Raw genomic sequence first — 25,928 nt, forward strand, 5'->3', positions numbered from 1 at the left:
CAAGTGCCTATCCGCTGTAGATCTTCCTGCATTTTGCTACAATTTTCTAATGCTGCAACTTCTCTGTATACTACAGCATCATCCACGAAAAGCTGCATGGAACTTCCGACACTATCTACTAGGTCATTTATATACACTCCTGGAAATTGAAATAAGAACACCGTGAATTCATTGTCCCAGGAAGGGGAAACTTTATTGACACATTCCTGGGGTCAGATACATCACATGATCACACTGACAGAACCACAGGCACATAGACACAGGCAACAGAGCATGCACAATGTCGGCACTAGTACAGTGTATATCCACCTTTCGCAGCAATGCAGGCTGCTATTCTCCCATGGAGACGATCGTAGAGATGCTGGATGTAGTCCTGTGGAACGGCTTTCCATGCCATTTCCACCTGGCACCTCAGTTGGACCAGCGTTCGTGCTGGACGTGCAGACCACGTGAGACGACGCTTCATCCAGTCCCAATCATGCTCAATGGGGGACAGATCCGGAGATCTTGCTGGCCAGGGTAGTTGACTTACACCTTCTAGAGCACGTTGGGTGGCACGGGATACATGCGGACGTGCATTGTCCTGTTGGAACAGCAAGTTCCCTTGCCGGTCTAGGAATGGTAGAACGATGGGTTCGATGACGGTTTGGATGTACCGTGCACTATTCAGTGTCCCCTCGACGATCACCAGTGGTGTACGGCCAGTGTAGGAGATCGCTCCCCACACCATGATGCCGGGTGTTGGCCCTGTGTGCAGTCCTGATTGTGGCGCTCACCTGCACGGCGCCAAACACGCATACGACCATCATTGGCACCAAGGCAGAAGCGACTCTCATCGCTGAAGACGACACGTCTCCATTCGTCCCTCCATTCACGCCTGTCGCGACACCACTGGAGGCAGACTGCACGATGTTGGGGCGTGAGCGGAAGACGGCCTAACGGTGTGCGGGACCGTAGCCCAGCTTCATGGAGACGGTTGCGAATGGTCCTCGCCGATACCCCAGGAGCAACAGTGTCCCTAATTTGCTTGGAAGTGGCGGTGCGGTCCCCTACGGCACTGCGTAGGATCCTACGGTCTTGGCGTGCATCCGTGCGCCGCTGCGGTCCGGTCCCAGGTCGACGGGCACGTGCACCTTCCGCCGACCACTGGCGACAACATCGATGTACTGTGGAGACCTCACGCCCCACGTGTTGAGCAATTCGGCGGTACGTCCACCCGGCGTCCCGCATGCCCACTATACGCCCTCGCTCAAAGTCCGTCAACTGCACATACAGTTCACGTCCACGCTGTCGCGGCATGCTACCAGTGTTAAAGACTGCGATGGAGCTCTGTATGCCATGGCAAACTGGCTGACACTGACGGCGGCGGTGCACAAATGCTGCGCAGCTAGCGCCATTCAACGGCCAACACCGCGGTTCCTGGTGTGTCCGCTGTGCCGTGCGTGTGATCATTGCTTGTACAGCCCTCTCGCAGTGTCCGGAGCAAGTATGGTGGGTCTGACACACCGGTGTCAATGTGTTCTTTTTTCCATTTCCAGGAGTGTATATTGTGAAAAGCAATGGTCCCATAACACTCCCCTGAGTCACCCCAAAATACGATCCCGTATGGCATAATACAATGGGTGTTCCAATGACCAATCAATTATATCTTAAATTTAAAAATATTATAGAGCATAGACCAAGCAGATATTGTAAGATTATCAAAAAATTTTAAATATGTCATTTTGATTGAGTTTCCAGTCTTTGTCAGTCTCTGCTTCAGTATATAGACATTTAGCTTGGCTCCAGTGTTGTGTGATGTATGTTCTTTCTGGTGTCAGATTAACTTAAGTTACATTTTGACATAAACTAATGCTGTAAAGATATACAGGTTCACAACAGTCGGTATCTTAAACTTACTAAAGAGGAGATGGCAGTTTCCCTTTGGATTCAATTTGCTCATTACTCTGATTACTTTTTTTAATTTGCAGAATTTCATGGTATAACATGAATATCCCTATATCAGAATGGCACAGGAGACATGTGACTGGAATAGGTTAAAGTGTGCCACATTCAGACATTAATTAGAGAGTGTATCTATCAATATCCACATGAGATACAACATTCAAGATATTCACTAGCAGACATGACTAACATAAAATTAACAGTTTAATTTGGAACCAATGAGAAAGCCTCATAGTTTTATTGATTTACTTTTCATATCTTTCATTAATCCTAGATTTTTTCCTGCATTTTATAAGGAATACTGAGAAGTTTGTTGCAAGAAAACCACATCGTTGTTAGGTAACCAATTCATCGCTAGTTCTTGTTTTTCCTTATGTTAATGAGCATGATTATTTTTCCTGAGATTCCTGATGGAATTTGATTGTGTCATGGTGTATATGCAGAAGTGTTGTGTCATCTGAATAACATACCAGTGAATTAGTCCCTACACTGGAAGGCAAATCATTAACTGCAACAACGAAAAGAAATGCACCAAGGGCTGAGCCCTATGGCACATCAGTCCAGAACTCCGTGAGCAAAAAGCATCTATTTTTAACCAAGAGAAACTGTCTCCAGTTGCTTAAATAGGACTTGATTACAGCTTAAGAAGAGTTGTGTATGACATAAAATTCCAGTTTCGTAAGCAAAATGTTACAAGGGCATATCAACACAGACAGTAATGTGATCACAAATCACAACAGAATCAGATCTTTATTTTCAAATGCTGTTAGCATTTGGCAAACAGATTTGGTGACCACAGTAGTAGTATTTTTAGAATGTTAGAATCCAAACTGTCAGTTGGAGAGGAATCAGATTTTTCAAAATACTCACATTTATTAAGGTGGTTGTACTTGAAAACTTTGGAGAATAGTACTCACTGCATCAGGGAAAGCTACAGATTTTAAACATTTATTGAATATGAAAGTAAGTGGTTGACACAGATGACTTTTTTCACTATATACTTTGAGAACCAATTACAGTCCATACTTCTGGAGTTAGAGAACTTTCACAACACCTTGTGAGTGACTTCTAACTGGCTGAGCACCAAACAGGCTTAATGCACATACAGTAGTGTTCGAAGGTATTTGGTAGTTGTGGTGTTATGTTGTCAGTACTCCTTGCATGCTGTCACAACAGAACAACCCACACCACTGTGTCACTGTATCTACAGCTTCATGAGACTGTGGTTACATACCTAGTGAACAAGCAAGGTCATACAATAACAATGTAAGTATGCATTCCTTTAGCTCCAAAGTATTTTGTAATGTGGTTTGGTGGTATGGAATTCATTGACTGTTGTTATGTCTATTGTTACTTAGGTTTTCAGACAATGTTTGTTTATTTGTAGAGACAACTAGAAGTGTGCCCAAACACTAAGAATACTCAGTTTGTGGGAGACAAGCTGTTTTGCATGCTCTGAAGAAGGGAAAGTCACAGTCTAGTGTTGCTAGAGACTATGGCATATCACAACAACTAATAAGTATGTGGTGTCAATGGCAAAAACAGGAAGGAACAATAGCCAATAAGCCAAGGTCAGGTCATCCTTGAAAAACAAGGAGGGAGGACAGAATGGTTTGTAAGCAGTTGGCTGCTGATCCAAGAAAATCACCTCAATAAATTAGGGTGATCTGAAGCAGCATCATGGACTGAACCTACATGTCTCTAGGGTAAAATATTATCTAGTATCAGGTGATTTAAACAGTAGACAACCATCATGTAAACCAGTTATAAATTCAAAAACAGGAATGCCAGGATAGAGTTTGTAAAGAAACATCAATCCTGGAACGCTACAGGTTGGTCTAAGGTTTTATGAAGTGATGAAAGTAAATTTAACATATTTTCTTCTGATGGTGTGCTGTATATATATCCACCAAAATGCCAAAGTGACAACAAAAAGTACCAGTTACCAACCATTGAGCAAGGTGGTGGCAGCATCATGGTGTGGGGATGCTTTTCTAGCTGTGGTGTTGATTCTCTAGTCCAAGTAGTTGTTTTGTGTGCAGTAACATTTTAGAAAAGAATATGGTTGCACACAGAGGAAAGGAATATGCAATGTAATTGAATATTTCAACATGATAATAATTCAAAACACAACTCCAGACATTTAAAAAAAGTTATTTTCAGAAAAATTTAAACTTTTGGAGTGGCTAAACCAGAGCCCAGATCTAAATCCAACTGAACATCTCTGGGATGCATTGGAGGAATGTGTTCATGGCAGAAGCTACTCAGAGAAGAATCAATATGCTGCTGCCTTATTGGACGAATGGTCAAAACGCCCAAAGTTTGTGGATTCAATGCCAAACAGCTGTACAGATGTGATCAAAGCCCATGGGTATGTGGTGAAATACTGATTTGCTCTTCAGATTCCAAAATAGTTTTGTTTTATTGTTACATACTTAGATCCATAAATTACTTTTGAGCCAGACGAATTGTTATTTCTATTTTGTCGTGAGATAACTTTGTTTGAACTAAATGTAGTTTTGTACTAAACGAATTATAATTACATAGTTTTCAATTAACCACTGACAGTTTTTTTCTATTGCACACTTATCTTTGTGTAATTGTAACTAATGCTTCCTACAAAATACTCTTGAGCACTACTGTTCTTTCCTCAATCCTTACATAGCATATATGCAACATCCAACTTTTCTTTTATTTATTTATTTATTTATTATAGCTCAGGGAACAAATTAAACTCACTGTGCCCAATTGTAGCATATCTTCACATCATATGCTTTCTGTGCATCATTTGTTTTCATTTCTGCACATTCCCAGTAGGTGGCAGCATTTGCTTGAGGCAATCTGTTTATCACAGTGTCAGCACGTTTTAAAGAAAAGTTAATTTCTGTTTGCATTTAGTAATTTTGGACTACAATGTGTTTAGAATATGCTGTAATATGACAACATACCTTACTCTATCACATAAGTGACCGTTTATTTCATCACAACAAATGAGTGATATATATATTTTTTATGTAGCACTTCGTCTACATTCGGCAACAACCTATACTTTCACCCAATGGCACTGTTTCCAAAAATTTTAGGTGTTTGACATTTAGTTTTCAGACTACTGCACATGTTTCATTTATTTTCTAACATAAATAGTATTCACTTTGAACATGCCCAAAAATTCTGGTGAATTACACCAATTATTTAAATGTATGAGAAGGGTAGATTGCTGCTCAGCACGTAGAACAGGCATTGAGTGGCAGTCAGACATATTGAAAAAATACTGTTAGTTATTACTGGGTTAAGTTCTTCATCAGATGGAGACAAAACAAAACAGATAGCCGCCATTCATCACACTAAATAGAAATTCAGTCTAAGTCGTCCTGTATCCTTCAACAGTCACCCAATGATGGTACTTTCCCATGTACCACAGTGTCATCAGAAAACAGTTGTACAATGATGCTCACACTCTCCATCAGATTATTTACTTATATGGAGAACAAGAGCCACCCTATCATACGTCCCTGGGGCACTCCTGACGATACCCTTGCCTCTGACGAACACTTGCCATCAAGGACAGCATGCTGCATTCTATTTCTTAAGACATCTTTGAGCCACTTGCATATCTGGGAACCTATTCCATATGCTTGGACCTTCATTAACGATCTGCAGTGGGGCACCATGCTGGAAATTTAGGAATCTGTCCTTCATCTGTGATTTCTAAATCCATGCTGATTTGTGGACAGAACCTTTTCTGTCTCAAGGAAATTTGTTATACTGTGATTCAAAATATGTTCAAAAATTCTCCAGTATACTGATTTTAAGTATAGAAGTCTGTAATTTTACAGTTATATTCTTTTATCCTTCCTATATGCAGGAGTCACCTGAGCGTTTTTCCAGTCACTTGGGACTTTGCACTGAGCGAGAGATTTATGATAAATGCAAGTCAAGTAAGGTTCAGTGCCATGCAGTGCTCTCTGTAAATCAGCACTGGGATTCCATCCAACTCTTTCAGTTGCTTCTCAATGTCAGTGATGCCCGTTTCTATGTCCTCCATCAGTGAGTTTGTGCGATGGTCAAATGATAATATGTCAATATCTCCTGTGTGAATGATTTTTTTAAACTCCAAATTTAAAACTTTACCTTACATTTTGCTGTTTTCTGCTGCCACACCTGACTGGTTGACAAGTGACTGGACACAACTCTTTGACATGCTTGCTTATTTTACATATTACCAGAATTTGCTCCCATTCTCAGCAAGATTCTTTGCTACGGTATGATGGTGGAGGTTGTTGTATGCTTCACACACTGATATTCTATAGGCATACATGTTTCTATTTAATTTTGCCTGTCAACATTTCCATGTTATTATTTCACCCAAAAGTGCAATGATCTCTGCTACTTCTGCACTTTCCAAATTTTACCATGAAACCACAGTGGGTCTTTTCCATCTTTAACCCATTTACTCAGCACCTACTTCTCTGGAGCACAAATTGCAATCAGCTTAAATTTCGCCCGTAATTCCTCTATATTTATCATATTGGAACTAAATGATATCTATTCACTGTCTAAGTAGGATGCTAACAATTGTTTATCTGCACTTTCTAGCACAGACACTCTCCTAGCCTTCTCGATGGATTTATTAACTTAAGTAGCAACTGTTGCTGTGATGACATCATGATCACTAATGTCTGTCTCTATACTGACACTATTGATACAGTGATGTCTGTTTTAGCTACAATGTCTAAAATATTTCCACTGCTTGTGGGCTGCTGAGCAAGCTGCTCACAACAATGTTTAGAAAACATGTTCAAAAGTATTTCACAAGACTGTCTATCTGTATCACTTGCAATCAATCCATAAATGTTCCAGTCTACAGTCAATAGGTTAAAGTCATCTCCAAACAATAGTGTATTATTGGGATATTTCTGTTCTACTGAGTAGACTTTCTTTGACTGATTCTGCAACTGTTACAGCATAACCAGGTGGTCAGTAAGAACATCCACTGATTAACTTACGTTCACCTAGGCTGGTTACTTGTCACCAGATTATTTCATAGTTAGATTCAATCTCAACCTCAAGAGACAAAATTTGTGTAGACTGCAATAAACACTCCCCCTCTTATGGTGTCTAACCTGTATTTCCAATACACAATCAATCCCTTGTTAAATATTTCAGAGCTTTCTACTTCATGTTTCATCCAGCTTTCAGGTCTGTACAATAACTGTAGAGCACAATAACTTTCCTGGATGGCAGTAATCTCAGGAACTTTGTTTGGTTATTTACTGTTAAAATTTTTACATTAAAAGTCTCTTTAATTTGTATGTGATCTGATTTTGCTCTCTGTGTATTGTCTGACTAGTATTCATCAGAAGACCACAAGCTATGATCATCATTGGTCTGTAAGAAAACATATTTACAATGTGGTTTGCTTGGTGACAAAAATTAACACTTTATTGCAGTTTCTCAGACAGATTTTAAATATCTTGAATAACCCTCAATAGTTGTTGACATCTGATTTGCCCCCTTTCTTGTGAAGTGGGTAAACTATTGCACTCTTTCATTCTCTAGTGATTTTCTCAGTTTGCAGGCATGCAAAAGTATTTTATGGAGAATTTTGGCCAGTTTTTCAGCACATATTTTGAATATGTCTGCTATTATTCCATCCTCTCCTGGTGCCTGATGATTTGCTTGATTTCTTCCAGTGTAGGCTGTGCTGTTGAGTTCAGATTTGGAATAGTTTCTCAGACTTACACAATTCAATAAGTTTTCAAAGAACACTGCATGGAGTTTGCAGTTTTCTTTGTTCTTTGTTTACAGTATTTTATCAGGATATCTGAAGCTTAATCTGAGGGTTTGATAATTTTGTAGTTGTTCTTAAAATTTATTCCAAAAATATCTGGTATTATTTCTTGTGACATTTTTGCCAATTTCCATTATTTTGCATAAAATCTCCCATTACCTTGGTAGTGGTAATTGAAATATTTACATTGAATAAGCAGTAGAAACAATATAGGAATCCCATACTGTTAACCTTTACGAGAACTATAGGAGTAGATAGTTTGACATTGTCCTCCTTCAACCTCAGAAGGATGTCCCAAATAAGCAACTGCATTGAGTGGAGATTGGTTATGAATGCTCATAGCTTCCTTCATATACAAAATATTCATGACGCCAGAGAATTACACATCTCTATCAACAGCTGGAGAATGATCAACAGGATCTAATGCCTTACCCACTCCACAGATTTAGAATTTAATGAAAGGCATTATCACATAATACGGTGGTTAAGAATTGTATATAATAATCTCTTCTCGTACTTCTAGCCAAATTTTGAACCATCTCCTATGATAATTATTCTGCACCATCTATATGCATTTATAAGAAAAGGGTAGATGATACACAGTGTCAATTTGTGAACTTCATACAGGCCATTGTTCAAGTATCTAAGAATACACCACACGTTTGTAGCATCAATCAGAGAGGTGAGTCACTCAAAGAGTTTAATAGATTTTTTCTATAACTAAATTACTTAAAGGAACAATGTTTAAAAAGTCAAAAACACAGATACACTGAAGCAATAGTCTGTAGAAAATAAATAGCAATATTATTAAGAGAAGAACATTAACTTACCTTGATCTTCAACATCCAAGTTCTTTAGCATCCACATTATCAAATCTGATCCTGAAACAAGACACCAAAAATATCTGGCTCAGTGGCATTCCTCAAACCAATCTATGTTGCAAATCCCTATGGCAAAATTCAACAAACACGAGTGTGCTTTTAATATGTCATTTAAACATTATGTGATTCATATTCCTTACATCACATTTTAAAATCAGCCATTCTAGTTTTCATTAACTGTTTCTTTGAGAAATGCATACCAATAATGAAGTCACTAATGATTACACAGCAGCAAAACCTTTCTCCGTATTTTTCAATGTTCATTTAATATTCATATTTTAGATTTACTACAAGTTTCACTTGTAACTATAATTGCATAGAGACTATTTACACCTGATTTCTCACTTGACTTATACATACATACTGACTATTTCTATGACAGGCGTTTATTTATATTTAATTGACACACACAGATCCATGCACAGAGAGAGAGAGAGAGAGAGAGAGAGAGAGAGAGAGAGACAGAGACAGAGAGAGAGAGAGTGGCGGGGGGAAGGGGGGGGGGCAGGGGGAGATGGGATGAACGATAGGGAAGGGACGATTAGAAGGAGTGAGTGCAGCAACTATAATTAAACTGAAATGAATGAGAAGTAAAGGTATTTGAAATAATGGTGCTTAACATCTCATCTTCATTTATCTCCTTAGACACAAAAAAGTTCAACCAGAATTTTGACTTTTGTCTAAAATGATTTACAGAAACTACAGAAAACCTAAATATGGATGGCTAGTCAGTTATCTAAACCAAATTCTTACTGAATGAGAATCCACCCCCATAATGATAGTGACACTTCATTCAGTTTTTGTGGAATATACAGAAATATATTATTTCTTCCAAGGAAAGTCTGTTTCCTTGCTGCTGTATTTTTATTTTATTTTGATGTTTATTTCATACATGTACTGTTTAAACTCCAAGACAATACTGCCTCATCTTCAGATACCAACGCAACTTAAAGTACAGATGTGATCATCTAAAATACATACATTGTACAAATACAGATTTGGTCACGAATATATCAGTTAACATAAACACAGGGAAACATGGCATAATAGTCTAATAAAATAATAATAGTTAACAAAAGTTGAGGGATTTATATTAAGTACTATTAATTGTATAAAATTTTACTTATGGTGTGAAGATATCTCAGTTTCAATGCAGAGAATAGAGAGTGTTTGATATAAATTTTCCCACCGAGTTGTAGACACCTTGATGGAAAGACATCACAGGACTTACAGGATTTGATCTGTGAATTCGAAAGACAGATTAAAGGCCACAGGAGGGGGAGTGTTCGCTGCAGCTGACAAAAATATTGTCTCTATTGAGGTGAAAGTTGGGTGTGACATTGAAGTTATGAGGTCATGTGTAGCAGGTGTAGAAGGTAAAACAAAGTGTTTTGGATGTTTTTATCGGCCATCCAAAAACCGCAGTGACAGTTCTAGAGTAACTGAAAGAAAGTCTGTGGTTAGTAGCATGTAAATACACAGATCATGCAATACTAGTTGGAGGCAACTTTAGCCTACTGAGTATAGACTAGGATATCTATTGATTCATTGCAGGGGGTACAGAAAAATACTTTTGAACACACTTTCTGAAAACTGTTTTGTGCTGCTAGCTCAGCAACTGACACACAATGGAAATATCTTAGACCTCGTAGCTCAAAATATGCCAGACCTTATTGACAAGTCAGTAGATAAATAGGGATTAGCGATCATGAAGTCATTATAGCAACTATGATTATAATGGCGCTGATGACCTCGATGTTGAGCGCCCACAAACCCCAACACACACACACACACACACACACATGATTATAAAAGTTAATAAATAAGTCAAGAAGGCTAGGAGATTGTTACTGCTGGATAGAGCAGACAAGCAATGGTTAGCAATTCGCTTAGACAGTGAACTGACATCACTTAGTTCCAGTAAGGTGGATGTAAGGGAACTATGGACAAAGTTTAAGCAGATTGTGAATCGTGGTCTGGAGGGTTATGTGCCTAGTAAGTGGATAAAAGATGTAAAAGATCCACCGTGGTTTAATAACAAAATTCAGAAGATGCTGAGGAAGCAGAGGCTGATGCACTGTTGGTTCCAAAAAGAGCACACAAACGATGACAAGCAAAGATTAGTAGAGACTGAAGTGTCAATGGAAAGATCTATGCACGAAGCATACAACAACTACCACCATCACACCTTAGCAAGAGATTTGGCAGAGAACACGAGAAAATTCTGGTCCTACATAAAATCACTCATCATGTTTAAAGCTTCCATTCAGTCCCTTGTTGACCAGTTTGGTTTGGTAGTTGAAGATAGCGAAACAAAAGCCCACATTTTAAATTTCACATTCAAGAAATTGTTCACACAAGAGAATGATGTAAACATACCGTCATTTGACAATTGGACAGATTACCATATGAATTACATAGTAATGAGTATCCTTAGCGTAGAGAAACAAGTGAAAGATTTGAAAGCAAATAAATTGCCAGGTCCAGATAGAATCCCAATTCGGTTTTACAAAGAGTGCTCAAGGGCATTGGCCCCTTATATGGCCTGCAATTGTTGGGAACCTCTCACTCATCACAAAGTCACAAGGAACTGGAAAAAAAGCGCAGGTGACTCCAGTATATAAGATGGGTAAAAAAATGGACCCACAAAATTACAGCTCAATATCCCTAACTTCTGTTTGCTGCAGAATCCTTGAACATATTCTCAGTTTGAATATATTAAACATTCCTGAGACTGTGAAGCTTATGTCCATGAATTAGCATGGGTTTAGAAAGCACTGCTCCTGTGAAACTTAACTTGCCCTATTCTCACATGATATACTGCAAACGATGAATGGAGGCAACAAGCAGATTCCATATTTCTGGATTTCCAGAAAGCATTTGACATGGGCCCCACTGCAGGCTCTTAATAAAGGTACACACATATGGAATAAATTCACAGATATGACAGTGGCTTGAAGACTTCTTAAATAATAGAATCCAGTATGTTGTCCTCGATGGTGAGTGTTCATCAGGGACAAGGATATTGTGAGGAGTGCCTCAGGGAAGTGTGATAGGACCGTTGTTGAGGATGGACAGCAATCAGCAGTTGTTTGCTGATGATACTGTGGTGTACGGTAAGGTGTTGAAGTTGAGTGAATGTAAGAAGATATAAGACAACTTAGACAAAATTTCTAGTTGGTGTGATTAATGGCATCTACTTCTAAATGTGAAAAAATGTAAGTTAATCTGGATGAGTAGGAAGAACAAGCCTGTAGTGCTCAGCCACAGTATTACTAGTGTCCTGCCTGACACAGTCAAGTCATTAAAATATCTGGGTGTACCGTTGCAAAGCCATATGAAATGGAACGAGCATGTGAGAACTGTGGTAGGGAAGGAGAATGGTCAACTTAGGCTAATTGGGAGAATTTTAGGAAAGAGTGGTTCACCTGTAAAGGAGACAGCATATAGGATGCTGGCATGACCTAGTCTTGAGTACTGATTGAGTGTTTGGTATCTGTAACAAGTTGGTTTGAAGGAAGACATCAAAGCAATTCAGAGATGGGCTGCTAGATTTGTTACCAGTAGGTTCAAAACACACATAAGTGTTACTGAAACACTTCAGGAACTTTAATGGGAATCTTTGGAGGGAAGGCGACGTTCTTTTCTAGTAACACTGTTGAGAAAATTTAGAGAACTGGTAATTGTAGCTAACTATAAAATGATTCTGCTGCCACCAACACACATTGCATGTAAGGAGCACAAAAATATGATTCGAGAAATTAGTTTTTAATTGTTGCTGGCAATTTATTGGAAATGTGTGTTCCCGAATACTGGACCCCTTTTTGGACAAAAGTAAGTGATTTCAGGTGTTTATGTAGATTGTTCCTATTCCTATTTTGATACTATGTATTGAGCTATTAGTTGGAAACTGAGGTGTATTACTTGCTACAGATTTCATTAAGGAATACATATACTGAGAAGCAGTGGTTAGAATACAAAGTTCCTTGAACAGGTTTCTACATGATGTTCTAGAATTTACACCACAAATGAGTCTTATTATATGCTTTTGCATGCTAAAAACTTTTGCTTGGTTTGATGAGTGACTCCAGAAAGTAAACAAAGAGGGTAACTTTTTTATAGTTATATCTTCTACATCTGACACTGTTCTTACTTCAAATACAGACTTGTTTATGCGTTTCAGCAATTCAGTGGTATGCCCTTCCCAACTGAATTTATTATTGAGTTGTAATCCCACAAATTTAACACTGTCAGCCTCTTCAATCTGCATGTCTTCATATGTTATACACATTCTGGAAGGAAATCTCTAGAGGAACACCACACATAATTAATTCCCAGTGAGATGTGGCTGACTGCTTACTGCACAGGTATTTCGCAACAACACCCTGTGTTTCCTGTTAGTTAGGTAAGACTCGAACCGTTTTGCAGCACTGCCGGTGACACCAATATATTCTAATTTACTTAAGAAAATTCTGTGATTCACACAGTCAAAGGCTTTTGACAGGTCACAAAAAATACCAGCAGCATGTTACCTAATGAATTAAGTAAATACTTACTGTAAATGTAAATAGCTTTCTCTATATTGGAACCCTTCAGAAACCCAAACTGATATTTGGACGATATATTATTTGCCATCAGATGCTTAAGAAAACATCTGAACACAACTTTCTCACATATCTCTGAAAAAGCCAGCAAAAGTGAAATTGGTCAATAGTTTGATGGTACCTCTTTATCCCCCTTCCTACAAAAATGATTAACTTCAGCATATTTTAGCCTGTCTAGAAACATTCCATTCATAAGAGATTGATTACATAAGTAACTTAAGATAAACGCAACTCACATGAGCACTCTTTGATTAACTTCATTGATATGTTATCACAACCATTAAAATACTTATATTTTAAGGATTTTATGATGGATGCTACTCCTTTGGGAGACATGAGTGTCATTTCCATTTTACTGAAGTGATTTGTAAAGACTGGTGACAGATACTCCATTGCACTGTATACCGAACCTGATAACCCCAAGCTGTCAGTAACAGGAACAAGGTACTTGTTTATGAGGTTTGCAACACTAGATGCATTTGTTACCAATGTCTCGTTTATTTTTAGAGCGATCTGTTCCTCTTCCTCTTTGGCTCCACCTGTCTCTGTCTTCACTATATTCCATATAGTTTTTATTTTGTTGCCTGATGTAATTATCTTTCTCTCATAAGAAAGCTTCTTAGATTTCTGTTTAATTGTGTTTATCTTAATTGAAAGAGACTTGACCATTAGCTGTAGTTACATGACAAATGTACTGTGGATGAACACATGTGTGCTTTGTATTGCACAGGTACTTGAGGACAATAAAACACTGTAGTGAAATTGATAGTAGAATTATGAGATAAACATTGAAATAAAATAAAAACACAGCTGCAAGGAGATCGATTTCCATTAGAATAAATATGATTCAGGTGCCGACTAAAAATGGTACCAATGAATATGTGATAGAATGGTGAAGGAAGTCATAAAAAACTCAGGGTTAGGAAAGAGATAAAATGCAGACATAATAGACAAAAGTTTGTTTTAAACACAGTGAGTAAGCAATCACACAGTCATCAGCAGTAATGACAAAAGTTACCATTTGTTTAAGCTCTGTAATCATGAGATTAATTTTCAGGTAATAAGTTTACGAGTGATATGCTCAAAACATACCTGTGAACACGGATGGTATTTTAGACATGAAACTTTTGACTGTTTTGACAGGTACTCCAGTTGTTTCATCCTGCATTTTTTCAACAATCTGCTCCATCTGGAAAGAAATGTTGTGTTTTACAATTTTTAAATGAAAAGTTGGTTTCTTGGAGGGCAACACTATCTGACAAGGTGTGGACAGAAAACATATCTATATGGAACATATATAATAGCTTTTTAAGATTTATGAAGCAGTTTTGTTCAAAAAAAGAAAGAAAAAACATTCTGTGCCTCACACACAAATGCTTTGTTTCATATAATTTCACATATAAACATATATAAATGACAAAAAAGCAGATATGTCCTGGGCAGAGTTGGGGATGTAAAAGACAGGGACTAGCATGGAAATCCACTCATTCATGAGTCACAGTCATGCAGATAAGATGTATGTCATCTCAACTGATAGTGATACGAGGCCGTTGGGATCCAGCACGGCATTTCGTATTACCCTCCTGAACCCACTGATTCCGTATTCTGCTAACAGTCATTGGATCTCGACCAACGCGAACAGCAATGTCGCAATAAGATAAACCGCAAACGCGATAGGCTACAATCCGACCTTTATCAAAGTCGGAAACGTGATGGTACATATTTCTCCTCCTTACACGAGGCCTCACAACAACGTTTCACCAGGTAACGCCGGTCAACTGCTGTTTGTGTATGAGAAATCGGTTGGAAACTTTCCTCATGTCTGCTCGTTGTAGATGTCGCCACCGGCTCCAGCCTTGTGTGAATGCTCTGAAAAGTTAATCATTTGCATACCACAGCATCTTCTTCCTGTCGGTTAAATTTCGCGTCTGTAGCACGTCATCTTCGTGGTGTAGCAATTTTAATGGCCAGTAATGTATTTTTCCAGCTTTTTTTCCAAATTTCCCTGATACATTTGAAATTCCGTGATACTCCCTGCTTTCCAGAACTTGTGCCAACCCTGACTGTGCATTCCGACGGACTTGGGCAATTCCAGCAGGACAATGCGACACCCCACACATCCAGAATTGCTACAGAGTGGCTCCAGGAACATTCTTCGGAGTGTAAACACTTCCGCTGGCCACCAAACTCCCCAGATATGAACATTATTGAGCATATCTGGGATGCCTTCCAACGTGCTGCTCAGAAGAGATCACCACCCCCTTGTACTCTTACGGATTTATGGACAGCCCTGCAGGATTCATTGTGTCAATTCCCTCCAGCACCACTTCAGACGTAAGTGGAGTACATACCACGTCGTGTTGCGGCACTTCTGCGTGCTCGAAGGGGCCCTACACGATACTAGGCAGGTGTACCAGTTTCTTTGGCTCTCCAGTGTAATTAGAAGCACCACAGCACAAAAAATGCAGGACCAAGATGCTAGCTAAACGGATAACAAGAAGTAATCACCCACCTCTCGAAACGAAGAATTTTTTTTTCATCTTACAATTATAGATGAAAAAAGAGGTAAGTGCTCAAGCAAGACTCAATAAAATCCCTAGTTCAAACTTCAAATTGCTCCACCAGAATATTCAGTCACTTTCCAACACGCTGAATGAAATAGAAATCTTGTTAAACGATTTAAGTGATATTTTTGTTTCATGTTTCACTGACCACTTGTTGAACAGAGACATGTTAGATGTAACACACCTATATCTGCTCAAATTAGCAGGCACATTTTGTAGAAAACTATTCAGGCATGGTGGTAGCTGCATATATGTCTGAGAAAATATAGAGTTCAAAAATATAACCAAGTCTGACAGCTTATCCACAGAAAGAGATGTGAAACTGTCAATAGTAGAACTGCCAAATCAAAATACAGTTATCATCTGTATATGTAGTAGAGATGGGCAAACTCGTTCAAAAAAAAAAAAAAAAGGTTCAAATGGCTCTGAGCACTATGGGACTTAACAGCTATGGTCATCAGTCCCCTAGAACTTAGAACTACTTAAACCTAACTAACCTACGGACATCACACAACACCCACTCATCACGAGGCAGAGAAAATCCCTGACCCCGCCGGGAATCGAACCCGGGCGCGGGAAGCGAGAACGCTACGGCACGACCACGAGCTGCGGACAAACTCGTTCATCCTTGGGAACTAGTTCACTGGTGATTGCTCTTTTTGGGGAACCGTTTATTTTTACTCGTTAACCGTTATTTGTGCATGGTATCTGGTTCTTACGAAAAATTGAAAATTAGCAGGATGGGTGACTGAAGATGGAAGGCGCATCCCCTCTGGAGTACTGAGTTTTTATTCATTACACAATTATCACACACTTGTAGAAGTAATTTTCGTGATTCTGCAAAACCTCTTGTTTAGCCAACTGTAGCGTTATATGGCTGAAATAATATAAGGTGGCGCAAGAAAAACCGGACCTGAGTACAGACTGCTCGCCAGTTACGCACGATTTGTTGACCACTACGAGCAGAATAGATAAACATGTAATAAATAGGCAGTGAAGAAATAACAAATAAGCTAATGCAAACAACAACTTAGAAACAATAGATGACGATTTGTGGGCGACAATGAGCAGTCTAGCACTCGGGGCCGATTTTTCCTGCGCCACCCAGTACCACTGAAATAATATTGTAGAAGTTACGGTATTCTTTACACAAAAAGTGACAACAGACACTCGACTATGGAGCACGGGCTTCATTCGGTTGTAAGTCAGTCTGCCTTCCATAACAATGATCATGCTGTTTTACTTTGGATAAAAAAAAAAAAGGACGGAAAATGGCCACTCGTATGTGTCGTGCCGACTTCCATCGCATGCGTAATAATAAAAAAAAAAAAAAAAAAGAAAAAAAAAAGACTTGTTGTTTTATAAGTATGTCTTCTGCTGTTTATCGGAATAATGAAGATACTGAAGTAAGCTGATATGCCCTTTTGTTACCTGAAAAGATGTATGTATTACATACCACGTAATTTTTATATAATTTACGTAGTTATCAAATACATTTTAAACGCCGGTCATGGACACTGAGTAGAATACGAAAAGAACCAAAGCCCATAATTCAAAAAAGGTTTGAAACAGATCTAGAATAGGCGTGCGTAGCGAACGAAACAAACAACTCGACTGAACTAACTAGGAGCAGTCGGCAGTGGAACTGCGACGAGTGGCCATGCGAAGAAGGGCGAGTCCAGCCGAGGGAGACCGAGACCGAGGGGTACGGGACCAAGGCTGGGTGCCTATTGTGTATCTTTCCGCCATTGTGCCGATCGTTTCGGTACTCAATAGCACCGAACGGTCTAGTAATCGAATTAGAGTCCCTGCGTTATTCAGTATGCATTGCGGCAGCGATACCGTTCTGGTCTAGAGAACCGAAGCGCTGTTGTCGGTTCGTGTCGCGCAAGCCAATCAAAAGCACGCGGCCACAGATCCACGCATGCGCACTGCAAGCGCACAGTGCCACGAACACAAAGCGTCTAGCAGACGACACAGGCGCGCTATTCTTTCAAGAACCGAAAATTGCGTTTACGTTGCCATAACGCATGACGCCGCATTCCATCGAGCTGACGTGCCCGCCTTCATCGCCCTTGCCTCCTCCTTAATAGTATCAGGCGCAGTATATCCATTTCCATTATTCTCAGCTGAAATGCATAAAAAATTTTACAGTTTCTCTGACTGCATGTTTCCATGCATGCATAATAACGATAGCGTATTTGACTCTATTCTGCAAATTGTCGTAAATGCTGCATTATGTCATCTTATTCTCATTCACACTGACTTCGTGTTTTGGATTTTACGTTTCGGAAAATGATTTAGGAATAGTGTGTAGTACCATACTGTACTAATACATCTAAAAACCACCCGAAAAATTGATTCTGAGAGTTTCAAAGAATAAGAAGACAAACAGAATGTGGTTATAACACGCTCCTAGAGATCCAAATGATTAAGTAGCCCAATTCCCTATATGATGCCTCAACGATTTGGGTCTTAGAAACAAAACTGAAAGAAAAAACGCATTTTCGAGAGCGCCTGCAGTTCGTCTAAGTTTATAACATGAATCTCATGAATGAAAATGTTTCGTATATAGTGCTACAGTCTAAAAATATTACAGTGGAGATCTTTCATCTCTGTCCACTGTGAATGAGGATTCGATCGCAGATAAATACTCGTGACAAGCAAGATTATGAAGATGACTGCTCCTAGTTACATTCCCAGTTATTTAAGTTGTGCTCTTAGATTCCTATCTAACCGCATACTCGGAAATCGCTACATATTCGGAAAAAATGGTGAATTATTTCTGACAAGAAAAAATACTAAAGTCAGTGTCGGTTGTTTCACTCACAGCAATTTCATATTTCGTATTTTAAACACACAGAAATCATTACTGACGAAGTGCGCTCTTACATGTAAGTAATAACGAATATTGCAGAAAAATCTTAATTTACAATGTCTCAGAACGTGTTGCATTCCCGCGCGCTAACTACACTCCTGGAAATGGAAAAAAGAACACATTGACACCGGTGTGTCAGACCCACCATACTTGCTCCGGACACTGCAAGAGGGCTGTACAAGCAATGATCACACGCACGGCACAGCGGACACACCAGGAACCGCGGTGTTGGCCGTCGAATGGCGCTAGCTGCGCAGCATTTGTGCACCGCCGCCGTCAGTGTCAGCCAGTTTGCCGTGGCATACAGAGCTCCATCGCAGTCTTTAACACTGGTAGCATGCCGCGACAGCGTGGACGTGAACCGTATGTGCAGTTGACGGACTTTGAGCGAGGGCGTATAGTGGGCATGCGGGAGGCCTGGTGGACGTACCGCCGAATTGCTCAACACGTGGGGCGTGAGGTCTCCACAGTACATCGATGTTGTCGCCAGTGGTCGGCGGAAGGTGCACGTGCCCGTCGACCTGGGACCGGACCGCAGCGGCGCACGGATGCACGCCAAGACCGTAGGATCCTACGCAGTGCCGTAGGGGACCGCACCGCCACTTCCCAGCAAATTAGGGACACTGTTGCTCCTGGGGTATCGGCGAGGACCATTCGCAACCGTCTCCATGAAGCTGGGCTACGGTCCCGCACACCGTTAGGCCGTCTTCCGCTCACGCCCCAACATCGTGCAGTCCGCCTCCAGTGGTGTCGCGACAGGCGTGAATGGAGGGACGAATGGAGACGTGTCGTCTTCAGCGATGAGAGTCGCTTCTGCCTTGGTGCCAATGATGGTCGTATGCGTGTTTGGCGCCGTGCAGGTGAGCGCCACAATCAGGACTGCATACGACCGAGGCACACAGGGCCAACACCCGGCATCATGGTGTGGGGAGCGATCTCCTACACTGGCCGTACACCACTGGTGATCGTCGAGGGGACACTGAATAGTGCACGGTACATCCAAACCGTCATCGAACCCATCGTTCTACCATTCCTAGACCGGCAAGGGAACTTGCTGTTCCAACAGGACAATGCACGTCCGCATGTATCCCGTGCCACCCAACGTGCTCTAGAAGGTGTAAGTCAACTACCCTGGCCAGCAAGATCTCCGGATCTGTCCCCCATTGAGCATGTTTGGGACTGGATGAAGCGTCGTCTCACACGGTCTGCACGTCCAGCACGAACGCTGGTCCAGCTGAGGCGCCAGGTGGAAATGGCATGGCAAGCCGTTCCACAGGACTACATCCAGCATCTCTACGATCGTCTCCATGGGAGAGTAGCAGCCTGCATTGCTGCGAAAGGTGGATATACACTGTACTAGTGCCGACATTGTGCATGCTCTGTTGCCTGTGTCTATGTGCCTGTGGTTCTGTCAGTGTGATCATGTGATGTATCTGACCCCAGGAATGTGTCAATAAAGTTTCCCCTTCCTGGGACAATGAATTCACGGTGTTCTTATTTCAATTTCCAGGAGTGTACTTGGCCACGCCAAACAACAGACAGGTTATGCTCAATTCTTGTAGTATTGTGTAGAGTAATGTAGGCTGACTTCGTTGCCAAACGGCGCTGCGTAAGTCATAAATGTGTGATAGTTTGGAAGGTTTCCAATATCAGGCTTCACATAATTGCTTTCCATTGTTACTTGAAAGTTGTAAACACGTTTCGATAATTAATAACTAACCCATTTGTGGGAAAAAGTACACAAAGCCACTAGTAACGCAGTTCACAGTTATGTAATATACGTAAGCAGAGCCGATGTCTTGATATTTAATGATGTTTAAACTCTTATTTGCATACAAAGATCACGTATTTTGAGAGAATATTGACCGAAAATGTGTTTTGGATTAATCATTCACAGTAACAATCTAACCTAACCATATTTCTAACAAAGGCAAATAGTCTATTACAAACTTACTTTCCAACCAGATGCGTCCTCTGGTGATTCTTTAGTAACACAATCACTAAATCCAAAGCTAAAACCGCTAAATATATTTAAAACAACAAATTATAGGTGTACATAAAACACAGCTCACCGATCGACAGGGCCAGACCGATATCCAAAACCCTCGGTCGTAAAATCGGAGGGAGGACTGTTCCGTAACAAGTCTCAGAAGCTTACTGAATAGGATATATCGATAAGGAACCGAAAATGACGTCACTACCGAGACTAACCTACTACACCAATCAGTATGAATTATACAGAATAGGGCCCCTGGAACGAGACCGACCGATGTGCCGTTGCGGGAATGAGACCGATCATTTCCCGTTCCCAGGAACCACAAGTAGAAAGCTGCGACCAAACTGAACTATGGATAAAAAGTTTTGTATAATAATATGGAAGGGCTGTTAGAGAATGTTAACACAATCAAGAAAAAAATTTCATGTAAGGAGATTTCAATGTTGATTTCTCCAAACCCAATAAATTTAAAGATGAAATTAAAGTTCTAGTGAAGTCCTTTAACTTGAAACCAACTATAACTAACCCAACTGGTATAACTAGTACTTTTGCAACACACATTGATCAGGTTTTTCTAAGTACAGATAAACATACCTACAAGACACAAATTATAAACACTAGTTTTAGTGATCAGTAAGCACAAATAACAACAATAGTTATTCCAGGAGACATAAATTCTTAAAAAGCTAAAGCTAATGTCAGAAAATTCAATGATGAAAATATAGATTACTTTAGCTCTCTCTTGAGAAGAGCAAACTGAAATGATGTTTACAGCTCAAACAACACAGATGACAAGTTTGATAAATTTATGGCCACATTCAAACATTTTCTTTTAAATAGCTGTTCCTAAATAAAAATCAGTAATAAATTCCACACAATCTAAATAAATGAATCCCAACAGGAATAAAAATATTGTGCAAGAATAAAAGAAAATTATATGAAGACTTGAATAAAACTATAAATCCTGTTTTATTAATTATTTTAAAGAACATAAAAGAATTCTTAGACAAGTTATATCAAAAGCAAAGATGGAAAATGACAAACGGAGAGAAAATTCCAGGAATAAGACTATTTGAAGTGGCTAATAAATTTAACAGTTACTCTTCAAATATAACACAACACCTGATAACTAATCATTACATAACTAATCATTACAGCCCACAAACAGACAGCAATACACTACATTTAGATTCAAATATTTATTGAAGAACTCTTTCTGTCTCTGATAAAACCTAAGGAATTATTTATGATTATAGAAAGATTACGAACTCTCTTTCTGTCTCTGATAAAACCTAAGGAATTATTTATGATTATAGAAAGATTACCCAATAAACATTCAGCAGGTGCTGCTGAAATACCAGATATTATCATCAAAGCAAGTGCAGTATTTGTCATACAAACATTAATAGATATTTTAAACTCATCATCCATGAGTGGTATATTCCCGACAAATCTAAAAACAGCAAAAGTAACACCAGTGTACAAGAAAGGAGACAAATATGAGGCTGCAAACTACAGGCCTGTATCAGTGTTGGCAGGCTTTGGCAAAATTGTTGAAAAACTGTTTCTTAGGAGACTAGCAGCCTTCCTAAATAAAGAAATGATAATACATGATTCACAACATGGATTCAGAACTGGCAGATCAACAGAGTCAGCTATTTTTATCTTCCTAGATGAAATTCTAACTGCAGTAGATAATGAGCAACATGTTTCTGGCATATTCCTTGACCTTAGTGAAGCTTTTGATGTAACTGATCATGACATCCTATTGCAGAAGCTACGAAATTATGGAATACAAGGTGTGCCAAACAGGTGGATCCACTCTTACCTGCAAGATCGTCAACACATCACGAAAATAAAATATAAAGATATAAAAATGCACAAAATTTCAAATTTTTATAGTAATGCACAAAAAATTAGCTATGGAGTCCCTCAAGAGTCAGTCCTTGAGTCCATTCTTTTCATTCTTTACGTTAATGATGTAGCAGAAAAATTAACTAAAGGGACAGCAGTACTTTCCACAGATGACACAGATATTCTTACTAAGTAATGTGATGAAGACAGCCTACAAAAAACAGCTGCAGATACAATACAAGATTTAACACAATGGTTCAGAACAAATACGCTAATAATAAATTCTGAAAAAAAATGTGACAGTCAGTTTTCACACTTCACAGAAACTCCACCTGGAAACAACAGTTATTAACATTGACAGAAAAGCTTTCTCATCTGTGAATGTAACTACATTTTTAGTTATACATATCTACGTTAAATACATTTACATATGCCGTAAGAATCCTCTCACAAACTACAAGTTAGGCATCAGTGGTCTCAATGTGCCATGGCAGTATCCATTCACTACTGATGTCTGGAATTATTTTTTTGGGGGAACTCCATGCGTAGCAGAAAAACATACAGGCTACCAAAAAAGATTGTTAGAATATACCACATACTAAATACAGACTCATGTGGACCATTATTTAAGAGTCTCAGTATACTGCTCATTCCTTGTTTATATATTGTTTACATATTGATGAAGTACTTATCTTCATACAAGTAAGCATATTAAAAGGAGGAAATATCTTCAAGCATAATTGTGATTTCCACTCTCATGATACGAGACAGAAGCATTACCTGCATGTCAATTCAGAAAATACAAACATTTGTAGGGGAGGAGTGTATCATATTAGCATTAGGTTATATAATTACATGCCATCCTTTCTGAACCAGTTACAAAAGTTACATAAATTTAAAGTTAAACTAAAAGAGTGCTTGTTTGACCACTGCTTCTCTTCTGTTTCTGAGTTTTTGAAGCACCAAGAAAATATAGTGCAATTGATCACAAAATGATTCTTAATATACTATTCTTTCAAGCATCTTTTTGTTTTATAGGTTACCAGTATTCAATATGTATTGACCGCTGTTTTCTAAATCACAATATTTATAAACCTGTATGTTCTATGTCAAAACTGGCTTATCCTATATCGTTTGTACAAACTATGTACGTAATCACAATGTACAGGATGTATAAAGAAATACAATTTTTTTAAAAGTTTTAAATTATTTTATTGTTTCATTTTTATTTTTGTGTTATAGTTACATACATTTTATCCATACACATATGAGACTGCATATACAAACATATGAAAAATAACCATAAATATTTAATACAGCACACGAAATAACAGTAAACATAAAAAATAGGATAGCAAACAAAATATAAAATATTGTGCGAAGTTTATGATGATAATGTATGTGCATAGTTTATATTATGTAGATAAAATTACAGCCGTCCAGAGTGGCCAAGCGGTTCTAGGCGCTACAGTCCGGAACCGCGCGACCGCTACAGTCGCAGGTTCGAATCCTGCCTCGGGCATGGATGTGTGTGATGTCCTTAGGTTAGGTAGGTTTAAGTAGTTCTAAGTTCTAGGGGACTTATGATCACAGCAGTTGAGTCCCATAGTGCTCAGAGCCATTTGAACCATTTTTGATAAAATTACAATATGACCGTTTTACATCGACAAACTTACTTAAATGCTTACTAATCGCAAGCTGAATGATTCGTCTGACTAAAAGTACACTGCAAATTTGTTAAGGCTTATGTGGCCACTTGTTGAAAAACTGCCTGTTTGCTTATGTTTCGGGTTCTTGGGCAGACATTCATCTGATGATTTTTCTGACATTTTGCCAGCAGGAGTGGCTGGCATTGTTGAACTTTCACCCTCCATTGATGGTGGTGAATTGGAGCCAAGCTTGCGTCCGCAGACAATATGTACCTGGTGTGCCAAAATCCAAGGGCTTATCCGCAGTCATTTCCGATGCGGTTCTCCTCTTGCTACCTGCAACCGTCGTTTGCTGCAGCACGGGAAGCCAGGATCCGTCTACCTTGAGGCTTTCTTCTTTCTGTTTGAAGCTATTCTCATGTTACTGTACTTCTATAGCTTCTTTGAACAAGCAGGTGTGATAGCTCTTCTCTACAGCCAGAACATCCGTGTCGGCGAATTTTACTAAGTGGTCGGTCTCACAGTGCGTGCTCTGCCACGGCTGATTTCTCCACCAGCCCCAACTTGCAATGTCGCTTATGTTCTGTGACCCTGGTGTCGACCGATCGTCCACTCATTCCAACATAAATTTTTCCGCATGTGCATGGCATGTGGTATATTCCCCACATTGCAAAGCGGATCCCTTTTCTCCTTTGCCGGTCTGACATACTCTATGATCTTCTTTGTCAATTTTTAAGTAGTCCTTATGCCCTGTTTGCGCAATATATGGCCGATTCTGTCCGTCACTCTGGGAATGTGTGGCAGACAGACTGTACCCGACAAATCACCTAGTAGATCCATCAACGTACCGAAAACTAAGTGCAGATCCAACGCAGTGTATCACATGGAATACAAATCGGTTAATCAAGGCGTCGTCTCTGCCAACTGACATACGCAGGAACCTGAGCAACACAGAAGCCCTTCCACCTCGGCTGTGTGGATTACCAAAGATCCTTAGGAATAACGTTCCACTAACACCGATTGTTAGCGCTCCTGGCTCACCGATGTATAAACTGCCAAAACACTTGGATTCTCTGCTCCAGCCACAAGTGGGGGAGACCGGCATATACATAAAGGACTCAGGACATTTTATTGAGAAGCTGAAAAAACTAAAACTTGCACCAAACAACATTCTGGTCAGCTTTGATGTTGTTTCTTTGTTAACGAAGTGCCACTCTGCGATTCTCTGGAACACAGCCGCGCAGGTTAGCTGCTCGGTCTTAGGCGCCTTGTCACAGTCCGCGCCGCTCATACCCGTCGGAGGTTCGAGACCTCTCTCGGGCATGGGTATGTGTTGTCCTTAGCGTAAGTTAGTTTAAGTTACATTAAGCTGTGTATGCTTAGGGACCGATGACGTCAGCTGTTTGGTCCCATAAGACCTTACCACAAATTTTTCTGGGGCACATTGGTTCCATTTTCCCACAAGACATTACCAAGCTATCTGATGCATGTATCACCAAGAGCTATTTCACGTGGAATGGCAGCTTCTACGAACAGCTGGAAGGTGTTCCCGTGGGTAGTCCTCTTAGTCCAATGGTGGTCAACTTGTTCATGGAACATTTTGAAGCACAGGCACTGGACTTGGCACCTTGTAAATCTAAGGTGTGGTACAGATACATCAATGTTACCTACGTTATGTGGAGTCATGATGAATAACAGCTTGGTGACCTCCTAAGACACTTGAACAGACTCCATGCCAACATAAAATTTACATGGAACTAGAAAAGG

At 39.7% G+C, this 25,928-nt stretch overlaps 1 protein-coding gene across 2 annotated transcripts in view; it reads right to left on the reverse strand.

Moving 5' to 3' along the window:
• Window positions 1-25,928, reverse strand: part of LOC126184970 (regulator of G-protein signaling 7) — a 278,200-nt gene that overhangs the window by 117,562 nt on the left and 134,710 nt on the right. For both annotated transcript variants that reach the window (XM_049927666.1, XM_049927667.1), the window contains exons 3-4: window positions 14,313-14,409; window positions 8,566-8,616 (exon numbers count right to left, since the gene is read on the reverse strand). In XM_049927666.1, coding sequence (XP_049783623.1) covers window positions 8,566-8,616; window positions 14,313-14,409 — 148 coding nt within the window. The remainder of the gene's footprint in view (window positions 1-8,565; window positions 8,617-14,312; window positions 14,410-25,928) is intronic.

The sequence above is a fragment of the Schistocerca cancellata genome, chromosome 4 (assembly GCF_023864275.1).
Source record: "Schistocerca cancellata isolate TAMUIC-IGC-003103 chromosome 4, iqSchCanc2.1, whole genome shotgun sequence".
NCBI classification, from domain to species: domain Eukaryota; kingdom Metazoa; phylum Arthropoda; class Insecta; order Orthoptera; family Acrididae; genus Schistocerca; species Schistocerca cancellata.